This window comes from Pestalotiopsis fici, assembly GCF_000516985.1.
Source record: "Pestalotiopsis fici W106-1 unplaced genomic scaffold PFICI_Scf_5, whole genome shotgun sequence".
In the NCBI taxonomy this organism is placed as follows: domain Eukaryota; kingdom Fungi; phylum Ascomycota; class Sordariomycetes; order Amphisphaeriales; family Sporocadaceae; genus Pestalotiopsis; species Pestalotiopsis fici.
Window position 1 is genome coordinate 2,180,712 of NW_006917095.1, and position 20,045 is coordinate 2,200,756.

Consider the following 20,045-nt stretch of genomic DNA (forward strand, 5'->3'; position numbering starts at 1 on the left):
TGATTGAGTCTAATCCATCCCCCGACTGGGGTCTAATCAACACCGGTCCCAGGACTACAATCTTAGCGGCTTCTTATTTTTAGCATTTCAGCACTTTGGGCTTCCCCCGGCTCCTTGTTCCTACTTCAATTTTGACTTGCAAAGAGACCTGAAATTATGAGGCTTCTTGCGGCCGTCTTGGTTATGGATCTTCGTTGATGATGTGCGTCAATCTGATATCCTGGGGTTAGCGGTAGCTATTCTAAGCATGCTCCGGGGGCATTGCGCCGCAACGGTTGGGAATTAATACTCCCTGTGCCAGCAATCCCGGAAAGAAAAACAGCAGACGAAACGTTCTTCTAGACACAACCGATTTCCGTGTGTTTTCCCGTGTCGGATGCAGGGTTTTAATTGAGCGAATATTGGAGACATTGCGAATGCATAGGTAGCTTCTGTCAGCATCTCGCACTCAATCATGAACAAGAATCATGGGAGGGAGTGCGACGTCCAAAAACTCAGCTACGTTACTGCTAATATACCGGATCGGTCATGGCTGTGTTTTAAAATGTCGCCGGGAGCAAGTAATGGCATTTGTCTTGTGTACGCAACATCTTTGCCTCGCAACATTTTGAGATATGTCCACCAATAATGCAGAATACCTCTTCGCATCGATCTAGATGGAATTGAAATGACTGAACTGAGAACCTCAATGGCGACTGTGTTCAAAAAGATGGGCATGTTCATTCGATTAGAACTTTTGTTCTTGCCGTTATAATGGTTGATCAAGAGTTGAAATCGTCTATAGGCTGAGCCATTTGTTCAATGATCATATTCATAGGTACTTATATAGACGGGAGCTGTAGTGCAGAGTCTAAATGTGGGTGACTATGGCTATAGTAAGCCCGCAGCGAGGCTGTCTGACCCACAAGCCAGCCAATTCAGAGATCCCAGAATCAGGTGTATACGACGCTTACTGTTTAGATATATTTTTCAGTCATGGATGTAATTATTCTGGCATGGTTGATATAAGACTGTGGATATGCTTGCATCTGGTTCTAGAGATTATAGCTGGTGTCGGTTGCGAAAGCCATATTTGTTATTAGAATTGCTCAACACGTACTCATATCTCCTAATCAACAAATACACATCCTTCAAGAATGGCTCGTCCACCACATCACTTTGTCTTCACAAAACCTGAGCATTTCGCGTGCATGACAAAGCATAGAGATGGAGCCTCAATCCATTTGTTGATAGCTAGGTACATGTTGGAATGACCACTCAATCTGTAGAGCTTTTCACTCTGCCAATGTTCCCACGCTCCACCATTGCAATTCCCGCTCATCACTCTCCTGACTACAGGCCACACGGATAGAGATGAATTAAAGGTCTTGATCGAGTGTAGTCCAATGACTATTTGTTGCCGTCATTGTCGAAGCATTTTGCTTGTATGGGGGGCCAGCTTTTGTCTCACGTCCCTGATTTATTTGACTGAATTTTCTTGTCAATTGCATCATGTCAGGAGGAAAATTCCAGACTACTTTACCAAGATCATGCAGACATGAGAGTTCATGTATAAATTCCCAGGCATGAGATATTTGTTGCTATCTTTCTAATGGGTCTTCAGTGTCGGTCGAGTTGCTCAAGTCAGCGTATGTGAAAATATTTCTCATGTGTAGTGATAGATCAATAGGCGGTTTTAAACAGCTATTCCTAAAGGATCATGTTATGTAACCTGTGCGACAGATATGGGTGAAACGTGAGGTGTCGTCAACCGTCACCAGACTCACATGTCAATGCGTTTGTATTGCGAAATCACCCACATGGGACGTTTTCTACTCAGTACGTAGTGATGATTATAAAGAAGTTGGAGAGTGCAGAGAGCACCTAGTCAGAATTTCTCTATCGCTGTTGAAAAGTCTGTTCCCTCAGATGGGCAGAGAATTTCGCGGGCAATGACGATCTTGGTAATCCAGTCAATCATGGCGTGGACCATGGTAACTATCATCAATAGTCTAGAGCATGACTCGAGTGATGCGAAAGCATGAATGCACAAAGACTCTCATCACACATGATACCATTGAAAGCTGAGACAGATAATCTCCCTTTTCTCGGACTCACGGCTGAATGGCAACCCCAAGATTCCAACTTGGGCCTGGATCAGCCCCAAGACGTGACAACCACTAGGGCCGTGAAACTTGTCCCGTATTTTGAGCAATGATATCAAAGCAGCAGAGTATCTGTAGACGCGGAGCCAGCGGATTTATGGTGCTTGGCAAACATCCCATGATTATTCATCTGGCGGCATCTTATCCGCGGGCATCATCTGCAGTTGACAAGAAGATGGTCACAGTCAACCCGCTTTTGAGTGGAAAGGGGGCATGGTCATAAACCAGGAGCTTTGAGTGTTCCGGTTCAGCTTGGCCTCAGCAGGTACGGGGAGGTTGTGTGACAAGCTTGACTTGATCTGGAAGGCAGTCCACAAAGTTGCTCGTACGATCGCGGAGATCGACCAGATTACTGGTTTATTCAAAATAGAGTTTCGAGTTGCCAACTCTGCCATGCCTGGCAAATGAGAAATGAACGATAGCAAAGATACTCGCGATGTTCTAATCGCGAATCTCAACCTCACAATTCTGTAGAGAACATATTCATTGATTAAGTTCCAGCTTAAGATTATCCTATCGAAAATCAAAATTCATGAACACGCACACAACTCTGTAAGGATCCGTCCCTTCCCCATCCATATACCTCTTGTCTTGATCAATGAGAGATACTTTGTACACAGCCACAGATTCAATGGTATTGTCCATGGATAAGATCATCATCTTGTCACTATATTCGATTCCATCAAAACATCCACAACCATTAGTAATGTCATCCAATGCGGCATCTCGAGGCCACGGTAGATTGCGCTAGATACAATCCAGTGCCGTGGACCAGCCCGGTCTGCTAAATGGTATAAAGCAAACCCACTGAAGCGCGGCATTAATGTAATTCGCCAACTTACGCGCCTATAAATGTCTCTTGTCGGGACCGGCCCTACGCACGTCGGCTCATACAAAACTCAAAAGGATAATGTGATGTCTCAATCGTACTTTTGACAGCGAGATGCCGCGTCTCGATAAGGTACACAGGTGGCTTGCATGTGATTCACCCGTTCCGACCTGCTGGGAAAAAAATGATGGAAACATCTCGTCATGTTTTCAAGACGCCATCATTGAAGCATAAACCGTCTGACTTGGGGGTCGCCACAAAAGAGAAAAAAAGGGCCCGGCGCAGAGTGAGAAGCTCAGTCAAGTCCTTTGCGGGTAGCGCTCGGATCACGGCTCGGGTTGCCTCTAATAGCTTAATGGAGTCAGTACCAGCGGATGGGATGATAGACTGGAGCTTAGGCCGAAAGATCATCCGCTGTGGCAATTGCCCACGAAGTCGTGCCTCGAGGTAGAGTCATTGCCATGGCATCATTTGTTTACTTAGGGCATTGAAGGGTCCATTTGTGGATCAGTGGGCATTGAAACACATGAGAAAATTCGAGTCTCACTGAGCGCACGCTCGCTCGCTCCCGTAGTTTTTCGTCGTGTTACGGGTATCGCGCCCAATGCTGCGTCAACGATAACCGCCTCTGGTGGTCTCGTGCCAGTCCGGCGAGCGGTGAGTTGAGGGAATAGCGAATCTGAGCTCCGGTGAAAGATCTAAGACACACATTCAGGCTTTGACGACGGAAGCGGTTAACCAAATGATTTGTTGGAAACGCTTGTACAGTTCAAGCTGGGGAGGTACGTAGGTAGCCACCTAAAGGTATGCGGATATTCAATGCTCTGCCGTGGCCATCATGTGCAGCGCGCACGTCAGAGATATCCAGGATATACCCCCCAACGATGTCCCGTTGTCGCCTGGATTGCTGTGCACCCAGCAATGTTCACGTGTCGCAACTGATGAAGCTGTCGTTGAATAGAGTGGCAGGTTCGTTACTTGGGTGGCTGGACTGACACGTTGGCGGGGGGCGAAACGACAGCCACCCCCGGAATACCTAATCTAGGTACCTCGCTGCTTGTTAGGTATGTAGCAGATGGATCCCTCTGCCGTTGCGGTGGTAGTTTACGGTAGCCCAGCGCTGCGCTGGCAGGCGATCTTTCTCAGCTGTACTAGGAACACAGTTGTAGTGATTCATGCGCGCGGCTCAGCGACAATTGTCGGACAGATTAGGTTGCACTTGGAGATCTGTTATTGGCAAGATCCGGTTCTTTCCCCAAGATCAGGGACAGGAGGCCCGCTGTCGAAGAGGGCAAATTCCGAATAAGGTAAACTGTCGTACATACCTAGCCATAGGTCAGGTAGTACTGGTAGTAGTACCTGATTTTGATGGGGCGAGATGCGCACTGAAAACACGGGCCACGGCAGCACCTGAGCAACTGCAGGAGACGAGTTGTTGGGTGCATCAGCGGTAGTGTACAGGTACTGTACATGGCCCTGTGCGTTATAGGCAGCCAAGAAAGTGAGCATTTCCGGCGGGGATAAGCGCAGGGATCCGGTCGACTACCGAGACACAGCCACACGCTTTCTCTCGCAATCGTCGAATTTATATGCAGTTTCGTGTTCGCTTCTTTTTCTGACAATGCTTCTGTGGCTTGCCACCCACGATTTCATACATAGATTCGTCATTATCGTCCGTGTTGCCCTGGTCAAAAATAGAACAGTGTGTTGTGCGATTATATTCGTGGCGTGGATGACCGATGCATCAAGGTGCGCATCGGCCTTTGGCTATACATGATGATTCAGAAATATAGGAAGTACATACCGTACCTAGGAAGCCGATGCGGAAAGTCGAACGTCGGTCCACCTGTGAGATAGAAGGTAGACAACCTGACTGGTTGATAGCCTTGTGCGTCTTGTAACCATTGTGCCTTCGGATCGTCAACTCTGGAGCCTCGTCCAATTGCCGTAACATAGTACGAGTATACTATAGCCCCGACGCGGCCCTGAGCTGTACAGAGTGTCCAGAGCCTGCGTGCGCCGGGGGTCCAGGGCTTCCCGCTCTTGGTGTCAGGTCATGCTTAAGCAAGATGGGGTTCCAGCGACGAGGGGGTCAAAGAAAAAAAAAATCCAGCGCTGTCTGTGCTAGGAAGAGGATAGAATGCCCCATCTTGCGCGTCTCGTCGGCAGATCTTCTGCCCAATGGAGCCTTTAGGCGATCGAACTTGCCCGTGCAAACCACGTCTCTATTGCTACGCAGTTAGGCAGAGCATTGGGAGGGTTTCCACTACGTTGAGCCTGCAGCGTCATTAGGTGGACAGTGTGGTGCAGGTCAACGACAGCTTCGCATTGTACAGCGCCTGCTCAAACAAGCGTGTCGTCCAAGTCATCCTGGAATCGCCACTACGAGAACCAAGGTTCTTACATGTGGACTCAATCATCTGTCATATGGCACGTACCGAAAATCTACTCCATAAGTTGGTCCTTGTCCTGATCCACGACTGGCATGTTGCAATGCAGAATTCAAGGGATTTTAAGCGCAAAGTGGATTGAATTCTTTTTTTCCTGGATGCCAGAAGCCCCAGGACCCTATGGCAATCAGCATTGTGAGTCAAACAGACACAACAAAAAGAAAAGCACTGCCCACTGCCCCCATGCCAGTGGGTTGCATGGCCGTTGCAACCCGGAAAAGAGGTCGGCTCGGGGCCGCCGTCAGTGGGGCTTGAAACCCCAATAACCGTACCGCCAGCAACCCCACCACTGCCACCCATTTCAGACCCCCAGTGCGGCCTCGGCTGCCTCTTGAGGTAGTGCGACATGCCCTGAATGGACACCGAGTAGCATGAAAGCAGCACAATTGCGGCCGGTTACAAGCTGCTGACTACGACGGTTGTGTGCACACAGATATGATGATTGCCTTATATGGTGATGCGACTGTACGGGTAAAAGTCAATACTACATAGATCGTCATACCATGCCAATATTATACCTTTTTTGACCGAGACCGGAATTGCTCAGCCTGCAGAGTCTAATCGAGTCTAATTGACAGTAGTCGCCGCCAGCAGCAGTATGAATGTTTGTAAGTAAGCTTGGACAAATTCACTGTTAGCAGTGCAGCCAAAAATAGAAAGAAAGAAAAAGGTTTGTGCATGATGTCCTCCAGGCACGCATTGTAATTGTTTCTCTCTCTTTAACATCTGCTTTTGAATTACCACTTTATTTAGTCGGTGGCCAATTCACATGCGAAAATCTCAACAAAGATATTCTTGGATAGAAAAACGTCACAATACATGCAGATTTCACACAAGTTGATTGTTTCGACAGGTGACTATTTTTTGAACCGCTAATTGCCGTCTCGGTACAATTGGTGCCGGGATCTTGTTTCTCCCTCTCACGATCACGCGAAGGTCGTTGATGATGGAGAGGATTACCGTTGGAGCGAGTCTCGTGGTCAGATGACCGCGACCCCATGTAGGAGAAATCTTCTCATCACGTCGAACATTGTCGTCCAGCCATGTCTTACCATATCATGCATTATACCGTCACAGAAGTTATCACGGCCCTTTTTGTGAATATCTCGCAGACTGGGATGTAGGCTGTTGCTCTGCTGAGTCTCGACTTTTTTTTTTTCCCTGACTCATGACCATCCTGGTTTTGTAGTGCAATCGCGGGGCCCATGCTAATGTGCAGATCACTGAGCCAGACCTTTTCGTCCAAATGCCTTCGGCAACAACACGGTGTCATTCACATCGACGTGCAACCTAATCCTGGGAGAAAATTGTTCTTGTACGAAGTCAATATCGTTGAATATCCAGTGGAAAGCATTAGTCTTTGCACCATGTAGTGCGGCGCACATCCAGCAGCTAGCGATGTATGTAGGAGAATCCGGAAAGGGAAAGCCCTATACACAATCCTTCGTACCCCTTGATCCGTTTTGAGCAAGCTTCAAACTGGACAAGATGACACTTTTCTACTTTTGAAAGGTCGAGATTGATCAAAGACGCCTCATCTCTTCCCTTGTCTCCATGTTCTCTCCTGCCATAATCAAAAATCCTTCCTGTTTGGCAGGGTCCTCGTACACCTTTGCGGGGAGGGTTTCGAGCAATCGAGGGTATTCCTGATTTTCTCGAATTTCCAACCAATGAAAATTTGGCCTTTTCTTACCCACCCTGGCCGACTAGACATTCTGCCCACGAGCCAATGAGAAGTCAAAAGTGGCCTTTCACCTCTTGGTTCACCTTGAGCCGTCTGCGACTAGCAAGGAGTCGTACCCTGGTCATATAGCAATGATAGGCTATAAACCGCCGATGCCCGCTTGCTGAACCTCGACTTAAGACTATTATGCTACCTTTTGTTCTCCATCATGGGGTCAGACCACCATCACTGACGGCCGACTGACGACGAAATTTTCTTCTACCCTCCCTTCTCTCCTCTCTCTCCTCTCCTCGCGTCTGGTCTCGTCTCGACCGGGAACTGTAGTCGTCTCCGCGCGGCATCCGTTTCCTTTGACGCGACTAGTTTGTGCTGCCAAAGCTGCCCGGGGGCACCAAATAAGCGCCCCCGGTAGTCGTTCGACTGAGTTTGCTACTATGTAATCAACCAGTCCATCTCGTTTCCCATTTTACTCAGTAGTACAGTACCTACTATATTGACGAGTACCACCATGCGGGTCGTTGGCGGGTCGGTTTCGAATAAGAGTCTGGCCCCAAGACAACTACTATTCCCATTCGTCTGGAAGCTGGACGAGCAACTTCCGAATTGTCGACAGCTTCGCAGGAACTAGAAACCACCTTGCAGCAAACATCGTCGCATTGCTCGAGCAAGCCCGTTTCGAGCCAATGCTAGGTCTAAGGGGCCAAACCGGCCAGACCGTACGGGGACCTTGACTCCTGCCGTAGGAGACTTTTATGCATTCCGTTCTCGATGACCTCGTTGGACAGCCGCCGTCCAACAAAGGACAGATTGCGCAGGTCGTCATCTTACTTAACCTCCACTCTTCCGATTGCATGGTCTCATGTCAGATCCAATGCGGTTGGGACTATGAGAAAGCACATGTGTGTTGTTGATCTAGTAGTAGCTGAAAAGAAAAGAATATTGTACCTAGACTACCTACCTGCCAACCGCCGTACCTACCTGCCTCAATGCAAGTCATCGAAATATCGTTCCCCCGGTATCGTACTGCATTAGTTAGCCTGCAGCTACGGCCTTCTATGACATGGGATAGCCGCTTTCGTTCTTTTCTTCTGGATGAGATGAGATGAACGCAAGGGCCTGCATCGATGATCACTACTGCTGCAAGGCCCTTACCAATTACCACCTACTCTGGGGTGACATTGTATAGAAATGGTTCGGGGCTTTTCTATCTTTCAGCTGCCATTTAGCCAACGGGATGGAATGACTGGTCCGCGGTGATGGATAGACAATTTATTGCAATGCCCATAAGAGTTTCAATCATTTCTCGGCGAACGAATCGCTTTTCACGGCCAAGGGGGGGTATCCCGGCCGACTACTGCCGGTAAGGTCATGTACGTCTAAAAGGAACCAAAGAGCGACCCTCCCACAAAAAAACTAATGTAGGTCTATAGTCTGCCTGGTGCCTACATGACTTTCACTCCATCTACAATCATGTAAGGCGTTTGCCAACCTGCATAAGCGTTGGCGACTCATTTTCCCTTCTCTCCCCCCCCTTTAGACCACTCTGGGCTTCAGGTCGTCAATAGTCATGCTCGGCGGCCCACCAACAACGTTTCCGGAGATGATGCTGTAAGAACGGGGAAAAACTTGATTAGATTTTGGAGACGAAATTTATCAAAGAAAGAGAGAGAGAGGCATGATGATGAAAGTGATGAGCGAAAGACTAGACGCAGCTACCAATGACATGACAGATAAAAGTGTTTCCAACTTTGATGGCTTGCAGAGGCGAGCGCACCCTCACAGACAAGCGATGGTGGAACAGTCCAGAAAAGACATGGAATGATATTGAATACGACTTCAAATTTTTTCAGGAGTGACTACTTATCATATATCACTTGTGCGCGGGCGTGCAGAGTGGCTCAAACAGTCGTGTTGCATCCCACACACGATTTCCCATGGTCATGGTGTCCATCATAGTTGAATAGAGAGAGATGTATGTTATTACTGTGTATGAATGACAAGCACCTCGACATCGGAGACGGCCTAGGTTCCCTGCAAGTGCCAGTGCGCCGGCCAGTTCCGGAGTGCCGGCAGGGCTAAAATAGTGATGGATGCAGGGAACAAGGACGGAAAAGAGAGGGAAAAGGTCACTCATGCTTTTTCACTTTTTTTTTCTTCCTTTTTCGACCAGTGAGCCTGGTACTAGAACTTAGTCTACGTATCGGGACCGTGGAGACTGGTCGGATTGCGATCTGATCCTTCATTGATACAAGTCCATTTCTGAAAGCTGAAAGATCAATCATGGAATGATGCTTCGTCTGTAACACGCCCGCAGCTCGGCCTTGAGTCCATACCCGACCCGACCTACTAAAAGAATTCAGTCGAGTACGTATGGAGGCGCAAGTTCTTGCTTTCTGGAATGTCCGCTGCAAGTTCTGAAAGAGGCCAATTGCTCGATTGCTTGCTACTACCTTGACCTAGATCAAATTGTGGGTTTGGTTAATGTAGCATCTGTCTGTCGGTCCATCCATCCATCTGTCCAACCATCCACCCAGCGCTGGAGGCTGTTTTTACTGGCATTGTACGACGACATCCATGGCGGAATATACCAGACCTGATGGCCGCTGCTGGGCGCATCATGTCCGGTGCTACCAGTAGTTAGTAGACCTACCTAAACCTGACCTCGGCAGGGCTGCCCCCCCGCTAGCGCTATAGGTGCCGAGTAGGCCGTTTTCTTTGTACAGGTACGAAGTTGGGTGGCGCGGACGCACTGGCCCATATGCATCTTTCAGCTCTCTCCCATCGGCAGCGTTGCTCCCATTTGTCCGTTTACTTCCAGCATATGCACGACGAGGACACAGCCCACTCGAGCGTGCGATGCTACTACACTAACTGCGCAGAGGAGGGAAGAGAAAAAAAAAATCAGGGCCACTTCTTTTTTTTGCCGCGCATGACCCCTCCAGGGGATCGGCCGACCTATGGACCTGTCGAGCAGTTAGTTAGTGCAGGCTTCCCTGGAGGTCAGGTTGGTAAATTCACCCCGTCAGTCAACTTCTGATGCTAGCTGATGGCGATGACGGGCGAATACCTAGTACACATGTTCGGGAGAGGCGAATGACAAGGAGTGCTGTGCGCGTCCCGGTCTCAAGGCAATGCATCAAGGTCCTATAATGAACGACAGATAGACTTTCAAGGATGACAAACAAATCAGAGGTGCAGTAAAGTGATGAGTGAGGGAGCGCAGCAAGTGACGGCGCAATCGTCCATGGATAATGGACGGCAAGATACTGTGAGATACTACATGCCATGGATACCTAGTATCTCAAGTGTCCGGTGGCTACCTAGGTAGATACCGTCCATCATCAATACCTGTCTACCTACCTACCTACCCTACTGGACTAGCCCGAGCTAGAATGGGAAGCGAGCGAGAGCGCAGGTCGGGGGCATGGCAGGACAGGACATACGCAGCCGATGACCCAGTACATGCCTACACCAACCAGTCTTGGGCTGGGTTGTTGCTTGGCTTGGTCCCATCATCCCATAGAGACACACACTAAAAGTGACCTGACATGGGGCCTCTCCATCAATCGCCCGGGTCGGAGCGGGAGAAGTGGGAAGAGCGCAAGTACCTAGCGTGTGAGTGGTGTGTGCTCACATTCAAGGCAAGAAGAGGGAGGATTATAACTCACCCCACCTCTCATCGCGGCTTCTTCTTGTCTTACCCTCCCTTTCTCTCTTCACGAGTACTTCGTCCTTCATTCTCTTCTTCTTATTTGCGGTTGCAAGGTGTGCAAGCTTAATACCCTGTCCTGGGGACCGCCTCGCTCCGTCATCACTTTTCTCTTATTATTCGTCTTTCCCGTCCATCCTCGTCACTCCCGGAAGCGCTCTCTCCACCAAAGCCTTCAAGGATTATTTCCTAGTCACTCTAGAGTTTCCCTCTCCCGACGAGTCTTCCTTCGTTCTGTTTCCTGTACTTGAAATTCCAAAAAGAGAGTTCAAAGAAAAAAGAGAGAGAAAGATCTTCCTACCCTAGGAAGGTGCCTGCGATGCCTGTTCAACTACTGCCAGCTTCCGCCGCGGCCTTTGCGCCGAGGGCTTCCTCTGTCAACGTCGTCCTGGGTTCAAAGGTCGAGCCATGGTTAACACAGACCCTTAAGCGCGTCAACAAGGTCAAGCGCCCTCTCAACAGCGTACCCCAGCACCAGAGATGCCTGACCGATATCCTGTCGTCGCCAAATGCCATCTGGACCCTGACCTCCATCATGCTGCCCAAGCTACCAGAAGCCGAGCTGCAGACGGACTCCAACCCATTGCTCGAGGCCATTCGCAACTTTCAACTGCTGCACATCGAAGCTTATATTGTACATGTGGATATGGTCCTGCGCAACGAGGTCGCTTACAAGCTCACCCCAGACTCGATCACGGCTCTCATCGAGTATCACAAGGAGGTTCACTGTGTTGATGCCAAGGCCGCAACCTATGACTGGTCGGAAAAGGACCAGCAAGCCAAGAAGCTGCACGAGGATTTTGTCCAGGCCATCAACAGGTTCGTCTTTCGGACGCACGTGTCTGCCCTCGAGGGTCTCGAAGAGGAGGGCGCCGGTGAGTTGCTTTGTGGAAAGAGCGAAGACGTCAAGAACAACATCCTGGCCCTAATGAAGCCGCTTCTGCCCCCGCCGCCCAGAATCGTCGACGTCGTCCGCCAGCCTCCTCTGCTGCCCAGCTCTCCAGCAGCCGCAAGCATATGGTCGCAGTCTACACCATCGCCAGCCGCGGTGCCTGCACCGGTAGACTCTTGGCGGGTACTTCCTTCGAGTCCCAGCGTCACGTCCACTTCATCGGATTCCACTCCCATCTGGGCAAACATGGCTATGAGCGAGGTCCAGATTCCGTCGCCCACGCCTCCCTTCAGTCAACCATATACTACCGCCGGCTTCTTCTACAGTTCGCCCATGGTGTCGGCCCCCATTCCGGCGCTGCCTCTACCCAGCATGCTGACAGCACACTGCGGTATCAATACTGGTTTTGGAGGATTCGGCTGGGATCGCTATCAAGAGTATGCTACAACAATGTGACAACCACCACCGACAAGAAAGAGATCTCGATCCCCGGTTGTCCCCCATTCTTGAAAAAAGACATCATGGACTTCCTCTACTCAGCTCCACAGGAAGCTTGTACAAAGCATATGGGCGTTTATTCGGCATCATCTCCATCACAGCGAACTCGATACCAGAACATCTCGGCATATAATATCCCAGGGTTTCTTTGTCTCAAATCTTTTTCGGATTTTCATTTTATAGCGAGCGAGCGTTTGATTTTCGGGACCTCTCACATCACCATCACCGCGAGCTCGGTCGCGAGGGTAATCCTTTCCATTACATCATGGTTGGAGCCTGGGAGGGCTTTTCTTTCTTTTCATTTGTTTTCTGGGTCGCATTTACAACAGGGCAGGTCTTTGAGATATAGAAGACCGGGTTTTCTTATCACTAAAATAAGAGGTACACGCAGCAATGCAACACAACCCACACATACCCGGCAGAGACCGGAGGCAGAGATCATTGGTTATCGGATTCCCTGTTTAGTTTTTGTTTTTGTTTTGTTTATACGGCATAAAGCGGCTTTCTTTGGATGATACCCCCATTCTGCGACTTGGGAACGATTATGACCTCCACCCAGTCTGCGCACTCGCTTCAAGTTCTACTACTGAGCATTTCCGGCCTTGTTACGAATGAACGAACGACCTTATGACGAATACCTTATGAGCTTATGACGACTCGCACGAAGTACAATCAACTTGATGTTGACACTTTCGGCAAGCCGTGCACCTATGGATTCATGCAGGAAAGCAAGACTGTGTCTGCGCTTGGCCTGTAGGTCGTTTCACCACATCATCTCGTAGCCGAGACGCGCGTTGGAGGATTGCGCTGTCAGCGGCAGACACTGGTTGTCGACAAAAACCGAGCCTCGCATCACCAGAGATGTGAGAGAGGAACTTGAAGGCGATAGGGATGGATCACAAGCACATAAAAAAAGCTGGGCATCACTAAACGATATATTTCTGCTGGGCAGGGAGATGCATGGCCCTTTACTGCCGTCAATGCCAGCATCATAACAGCCCGCCGATCGTTGTTTGCCGAGAGAGCGTCACCGCTCCAGGAAGGCAATAGAAGCGCCGCGCCGAGTGGGATTACGAGAACGACAGCCTGCTAGTCAGGCAATCTTGGGTGCTGCTCGTGTCGCGGTCGATCTTAGCTAGAAGGATGCGGCAAGCCTCACGGCTTGACTTGGCGGCGGGCTGGTTTGACATGCGGCAATATTGTAGCTCCGTCCCACTACATCTCAGAAGATCATGTGCGACTGGCTTATCGGTCTTCACGTTCGACTTCTGAGGCGCTCAATGGGAAGATGTGCTGTGCATATTTCACCAAAGAGCATGGGATGCTGGCTGATGCTATGTCAAGTGTCCTGGTGAGACTTGACATGACATTTGATTTGTGAATTTAGTAGTTAATCGATCAACAAAAAAAAAGTTACCACTCCATACTATTGCACTACTAGCATGCGTTTCAGTGATCTCTAAGTCGCAGTACCATTCTTGCATGTCGAAAAGTGAACCATTTGGAAGGGTAAAGTCAAAGCGAGTACAACTTTAGTAAGCATGGTGAAGCAAACCGGATTTTCGTGTCTCTTTCGAGGCTGTGAAACCGGCAGACGGAAAGTTGCATGCCACGTTTCTAGAAATAATCCCTAGGCGACGAATAGCCTTGGGTGGCACTGATAAGTCACGATAGAACACCCGAGCGAAAACGGATTATGGTCTTATCCCCCAACTGTACGCTGCGGGGGATTTGTGGATGTTTTTTTTTTCGCAGGCAGATAAGTGCTGAGCCCCAGACCTGCAGCAAGTAGATAGAACCTTGGCGGTTTATCGACAAAGGGCAAATACCGTTGGAGTCATCTCACTACAAATGTGCTTATTGTCACTCTACTTTTGGATATATCGAGTTGTCTACTAGTAGATTGTCCTCTCGATGACTTGTAATAGTGTAGGCAGTGAGCGATAGATGGTATTTCCGTCGGACGGACTTGCAGGGTCTAAGTAAGAGGAGGGAGAAGATTGGATCTTGTTCTCGTTACAAGTCGAGGTGGGAGGAGGCAGGACCCGCTGCGCCGATCTCTGTATGTACTACACATGCAGTCATGCTTTCGTACAACGATTCGTTTCATTTACCCAGATGAGAAAACCCGGCCTTTCCCTTGTGAGTGGTTGCAGCATGGTCTGTCTACCAGGCAGGGACGTTTACCTGCTTTACTGGGTCTTTTGGAAAGAGAAATAAGAAAATAGGGGATTGCAAAAGGTCTTAAACATGGTCAGCACTTTCTCTTTTGGACATAACATTTGCAATGAGGAAAATCTTTCCGGGGGTTTTGTTCAGTTGCTGTTCCTGTACACCGAACCCCGGACAACGCCGAAGAAATAAGTGTTGCATGCAACCGCATGGGGACTTACATTTGCATTAGATGCGTCGAACCCGCAGACAGAAAGGAAACGGAAAACTGCTGCCTATGACCCTGCAGTACCGAGGTGAATGATGGCAGTACGTGCTCAAAAATACGCAGTCTATGAGGCTCAGACAGTAGGTTGATCATTTCACTGCATCCTCTCACAAGCCTACCACTAGTTGTCTCTGCTTTGATTTTCATCTTTGTGTTGCCAAGACGACGTGTATGTTCTAGAATTGGTGGTGGGGCTCGGGTAGTAGTAGACGTTATCTCCAACGACGACGGACAACCATGAACCGCCCAGCCGCGCCTCATCCTTCCAACCAACAATCGATTATTTCTGAAAGAGGAAAAAAGGAAGCTGCCTAGTTCCGATCACGGTCATGCTGCTGCTGGCTTCTACAGAGTTGCACCAACGGCTGATAATCGCAAATCAGGATGGGAAAAGGGGCAATATCCATGATATTGACCATGAAATCAAAAACTTGCCAAAATCTATTGGCCGGCTTACGGGGCGTCGCGAGCTCACCTGTCAGCCAAAAACCCCCAGTCTGGGTAGAGAGTATGACTGACACAAGCGAAAAAAGACAATGTACGTTACACACGGGCTCCCAGGCTATCTTCTGTTTATTCCGTGACCTTGCAACACCTGGCCATCGGGAAGCCCTCGGCAATTGCACAAGAACCTACACATTGCTACACGAGGATGCTGGATCGTCGGCTCGGTAGCAATCACTCAAGTGTAACTTGAAAAATCCCTGCTACTTGCCATCATGACATTGCAGCATCTCTTGTATATATTGTAAGACGACACAAGCAAGTCCCTTGGTTAAGCACCATTGTGCCAAGGCCAGCTTTATATATTGCTGCGGCACGTGGGAATACTCGTCAGAAGCTGTCAATTAGCTGCAGTACCGTTGCCGTTGCGCCCGCTGCAGAACTCGCATCGTTTTCAGAGATTGGTAATGAACAAGAAGAAGTCCATGTCGAGTATTCCAGCCTACGTATCATTTCATTGGCACGGTCAGAAACCCTTCCACTGGAAGACCTGATGTTTCAGCCTAGAACTTGCACGTTTCTGTCCGTTGGGTAAGAACACAGTTGCCGCAGCATCACCACAGAATGCCAAGACCTGCGTGCAGTAATCAGCGTAGCACTCATGCTGCCTCTTTGAGCCAGACAACGTTCAGCCTCGCGGGTGTGGTTTTCACCACTCGTTTTCCCCGGTTACACAAAACTACAGCTGAGGGGAAAGATGAGAATGAGGGGGAAAAACAGGAACGAAGCAGCCCTTTTAATTGAGTGGCGAACTTTTGGTGATGCTGACTTGCTGACATCCCTTGGTCACTCACAAAACGTCCGTGAGGATAACGGTAATCTCTTGTTCTCTTACTTACTTTCTAAACGGAAGAGAGAGAGAAAAGAATAATCAAGCATCCCTGGCGACTCCCCTGTAGCCAGGATCATTAATATCTACACTTGTATACCGACCGGGACTGCGGCCCGTTGGAACAGGAACCACTGGTTCAGCCGCTGACAACCACGACCACGACCACGACAACCGCGGACCATGCGACCCGCCGTAATCTTCAACCTCGCCGCCGCCATTGCGGGCGTGCAGGCCACGTACTGTTCCGACAAGACGCCGGATCTAGATTGGTGCTGGTAAGTGGTTCTCATGTCTCTTCCTTTTCTCTGTCACTCCAAAGATCTGCTTGAAAGGGATCCAGTTTCCGACGTGGCAAATGTGGTGCTTGATGAACCAGAAATTTGACAATTCAATTCATTCATCCTATAGGAACAATCTCGTCTACGGCCGCTGTCAGAATGACAAGCTGGTCCTGACTCGCGACTGCGGCTACAAATCCAATACAACGTGCTCCGACGACAATAATGGTGCGAGCTGTGTGTCAGTATCGTGATGGCCAAGAGCAAGGGAAACTGGCGATCCAAGTCCATGATGGACGTAATGAAGTGCCCATGTCGGCGGCTCGGTCGGATTGTGATTTACTGTCCGGAAACTTGCGAGAATTGTCTACGACGTCCATTCTTGTGGTTGCTCCTTTTTTCCTTATTAATTTAGTTTGACCTCATACCGAATGGTGTAGGATGAAGGGAAATAATCTCTGCTGTAATGAAAGCAAGAAGCGTTCTCTAGTGTGCACGTGTCACGAAATCGAAATAAAATTTGGCAATATACACCTCGTCATTTGCTTCGTCTATTGATTGAACTATATTACACTGGGCCCCTGGCTGCTGCACCAAAGCCGCAAGTCTATACCCCTGCTCACAATCCTCCATCATACACAAGTCTGCTTTATCTATATATACGCCTTGTCAATGAGTATATCATCCTCGATTTAGTTCTTTCCATTTTCCTTTTCTATGGCAAGACCAATGACATCTGCCCAGTCTTTGGATCTGTTTCGTCCGCCTTCGTAGACCTCATTCAAGTAGACTTCAGCATCCTTGGCAAATGAGAGCAGCTGCTCCTCGGCACCCCATTCACCGGTGGCCATGAGTCCGATCGACAATCTGCCTTCACCCTGCTCAGGCTCTGCATAGCCAACAGGCGCTGTAATCGCTGGACAACCGGTCGAGTTGGCCAGCCAGATGTACATCATTGTCCGAAATGTCTTTGGGCCGTCGATGAAACCATACGCCTCATCGCCCGGGTGGATCTTCCAGCCAGCATCGGGAACCGTGGGCGTGAGGATCAAGAGGCCAGGATACTTTTGGTAGAGGAAAGCAAGATGCTCCATGTGCAACCGACGAAGCTGTCCCGATTTGACCATGTCGACACCTGATGTGAGTGCGCCCATGGTCTGCATGCACTTGTTTGGGTGGTTTACCATGGACAAGGGGTCCGAGTTGTACCATTTCGGAACGCGAGTGCGCTGGTGGTCGACTGACTCTACAAGCGCCCAAGCTGAATGAGCAGCCTGGCCTTCCTTGAGGTACGGTATGCTAATGTCGACGAGTTCGTAGTTGAGCTTATCCGTCAGGTATGAAATGGCCTTCTTTGTTACCTCCAAAACTTGCGGGGCGGCACAGTTGAACCAATCATGGTCAATTCCAATATACTTCTTGGCGGATGGGGAAGGAGGAATAGACGGTGCAAAGGCTGCTTGAATTGGGTCGTCTGGGTTGGAAGCAGACATGAGTCTGAAAGCAATGGTGAGGTCCGAGACATTTGAAGCCATGGGGCCAATGATGCAAACCGAGGACTTCATTGTGTAGACCCTATGAAGGGTGGTCTTGAGTCCATATTGTCCGCAAAAGGCGGAGGGTATACGGATACTGCCTCCGGCATCCGTGCCGACTGCCAACGGCACCAGCCCGGCGCTCAATGCAGAGCCATTTCCGGATGATGAAGCTCCAGGATAGTATGACGTGTTGTTCCAATTGACCGGCGTGCCCCAGCGTGGGTTGCAACCACTGACATCGGATCCAAGCTCGTGCATGGCAAAAGTACTGACCATGATGGCACCAGCGGCTTCCAACTGCTTGACTGGCCAAATGGTCTCTTTGGCAGGTTTGAAGAATGGGTGGCCCTCCTGTGGACCCAAACCCTTGTGGGAGACATAGCCTTCCACATCTAGATCATCCTTGACTCCAAAGGGGACACCATCTAGGACGCTCAGCTGCTCTCCCTTAGCATAGCGCTCAGTAGAGGCCTTGGCCGCCCTCAGAACAGTCTCCTCTTGGGTGACTGCAGTAGCCGACTCATACTTTGCAGGCGGATTCTGACCGCGGGCAATCAATGGCAGTAGAGCCTCGGCTACTTGCAGTGGCGTAAGCTTGCCCGACTTGTAAAGCTCATGGTAGTCTGCGGCAGAGTAGAAGCGACCAGCGCGGTCTTCAGGCTGACGCAGGGCCAGATCAGACGTGATGCCCGGCTTGCTTGGGCTGTCGCTTGTTGCCAACGGTGTGACGATTGGCTTGGGCGCGGCAGTTAGTCATCAATCCTGTCTGACCTTGAATTTGCAGGTTTGTACCTACCTGCAATTGCCAGTCGTACTCTTCCAATCCAGGAAGGTCTTTGGCAGAACCAAAGTTTGCATCTCGCCACGTAGACTTGGCGAGCCATGAGGAGCGCGTGATTCTAAAGAATGTGTGTTAGACGTCTGGTTGTTCCTGAGGCTGGATGCATCCGGTGGCTAAGTGATGCAACTCACAAGTTTGCAAAGACAACGAGCAGCCAACCTCTTAGCACCGGCACCTGTTCTTCGGTACCATTGAAGGGGATCTTGGGTCCCTCACGGGCCTTTGGATAACCATGGAAGCGCTGAGCCGGCGCCATAATGCAAAAACACACGGGTTCCTAGTCAAGATTGAAACTCTATACGATAGACTAAGGAAAACAAATTGACAACACAAAGGGTGATGGAGATGATGACGTGTGAAAGAGTTTGGCAATGGAGAGAGGGAGAGACAGAGACGGAAAGAGTGTGGTGGTTGATTGACTTCGGCCTACGGCTTGCGGTGGATCCAATCAGTCAATCACTGGAAGTTATCAGGGGAGGGGACGGACAGAGCGCCACTCTTAGCATGTGACACTACCTAGGCACTGTACGCGGCAGCCCCGGGACCTGGAAGCGAGGGCTGTGATTTAGTGGACTCGCATAGGCCAACCACTAAGAGCTGAGGTAATCTCACACTCGTGTGTCTTGAACATTGTGCAAATCTCCCGATCGCTGGTGATAGAGTTATGAGTGAACTAGCAATGTCTTCAAGTACTTAATAATCTACAGTTTCATAACTCAAAAATCAGATATCGCACATGGAAAATCGTGGCTGTCTGTCACCTTTTACAGCTTGCATTGGGTTGGCACAGTAATGGGAACCATGCCAAGCAATATAGCCAAAGTGGACAATTAGTTCGAGTATAAGAGGGTCGCCAGTATTCAGCAGGCCTCAGACATTCATTCACACAGCTCATGTGACAAGAGGCCAAGAGGAGGTTGAGTACCGTTCTAAATGTTTTCCACATATCTATCGTAATGACCTCGTTCCGGTATCGTCATGAGTGGTTGTTGTCGTTCCAAGGTTAGGTGTATGCCCAACGCAATTGTCATTTGGGGTTCAAGCAAATCATTGTTGTTTGTAGTCAGTTCATCTGCGTCTCTTGGGCAATGCGCAAACACAGTACAAACCTAAATCATTTAGTTCTATTTGCCTGCTTCACACTGTCACTATTAATGACTGTTCTTGCAATAATCTCTCTACTGCGTGCCAGGAGAAGCCCGGCTTCCAACTATAAAAGACCCAGCGGCGCTCAGCCAAATGCTTCTCTACACACCTTTGACATCACATGAGAAAGTCTTAGCACCTGACATGAATTTCGACTTGATTTCTTCCACTTGAAATAATTAAATATGATATGAAAATATCTCTTCTTTTCCCATTCCGTCTGGAAAACCCAAAAGATCAATCAATGCCTGCCTTGATCG

General features: G+C 49.4%; 2 protein-coding genes across 2 annotated transcripts; one reads left to right on the forward strand and one right to left on the reverse strand.

The window, feature by feature from the left end:
- Nucleotides 1–11,135: 11,135 nt before the first annotated feature.
- Nucleotides 11,136–12,164, forward strand: PFICI_07978 (uncharacterized protein; the record flags this gene model as incomplete). The annotated part of the gene is made up of 1 exon (XM_007836559.1): nucleotides 11,136–12,164. One exon carries the CDS (start codon nucleotides 11,136–11,138, stop codon nucleotides 12,162–12,164), a length of 1,029 nt encoding a protein of 342 aa, XP_007834750.1.
- A 4,788-nt stretch (nucleotides 12,165–16,952) lies between these two features.
- PFICI_07979 (uncharacterized protein) lies at nucleotides 16,953–18,895 on the reverse strand (the record flags this gene model as incomplete). Its single annotated transcript, XM_007836560.1, has 3 exons — nucleotides 16,953–18,533; nucleotides 18,595–18,697; nucleotides 18,771–18,895. The coding sequence occupies 3 exons, from the start codon at nucleotides 18,893–18,895 to the stop codon at nucleotides 16,953–16,955; spliced, it is 1,809 nt and encodes a 602-aa protein (XP_007834751.1).
- Between the last annotated feature and the right edge of the window lie 1,150 nt (nucleotides 18,896–20,045).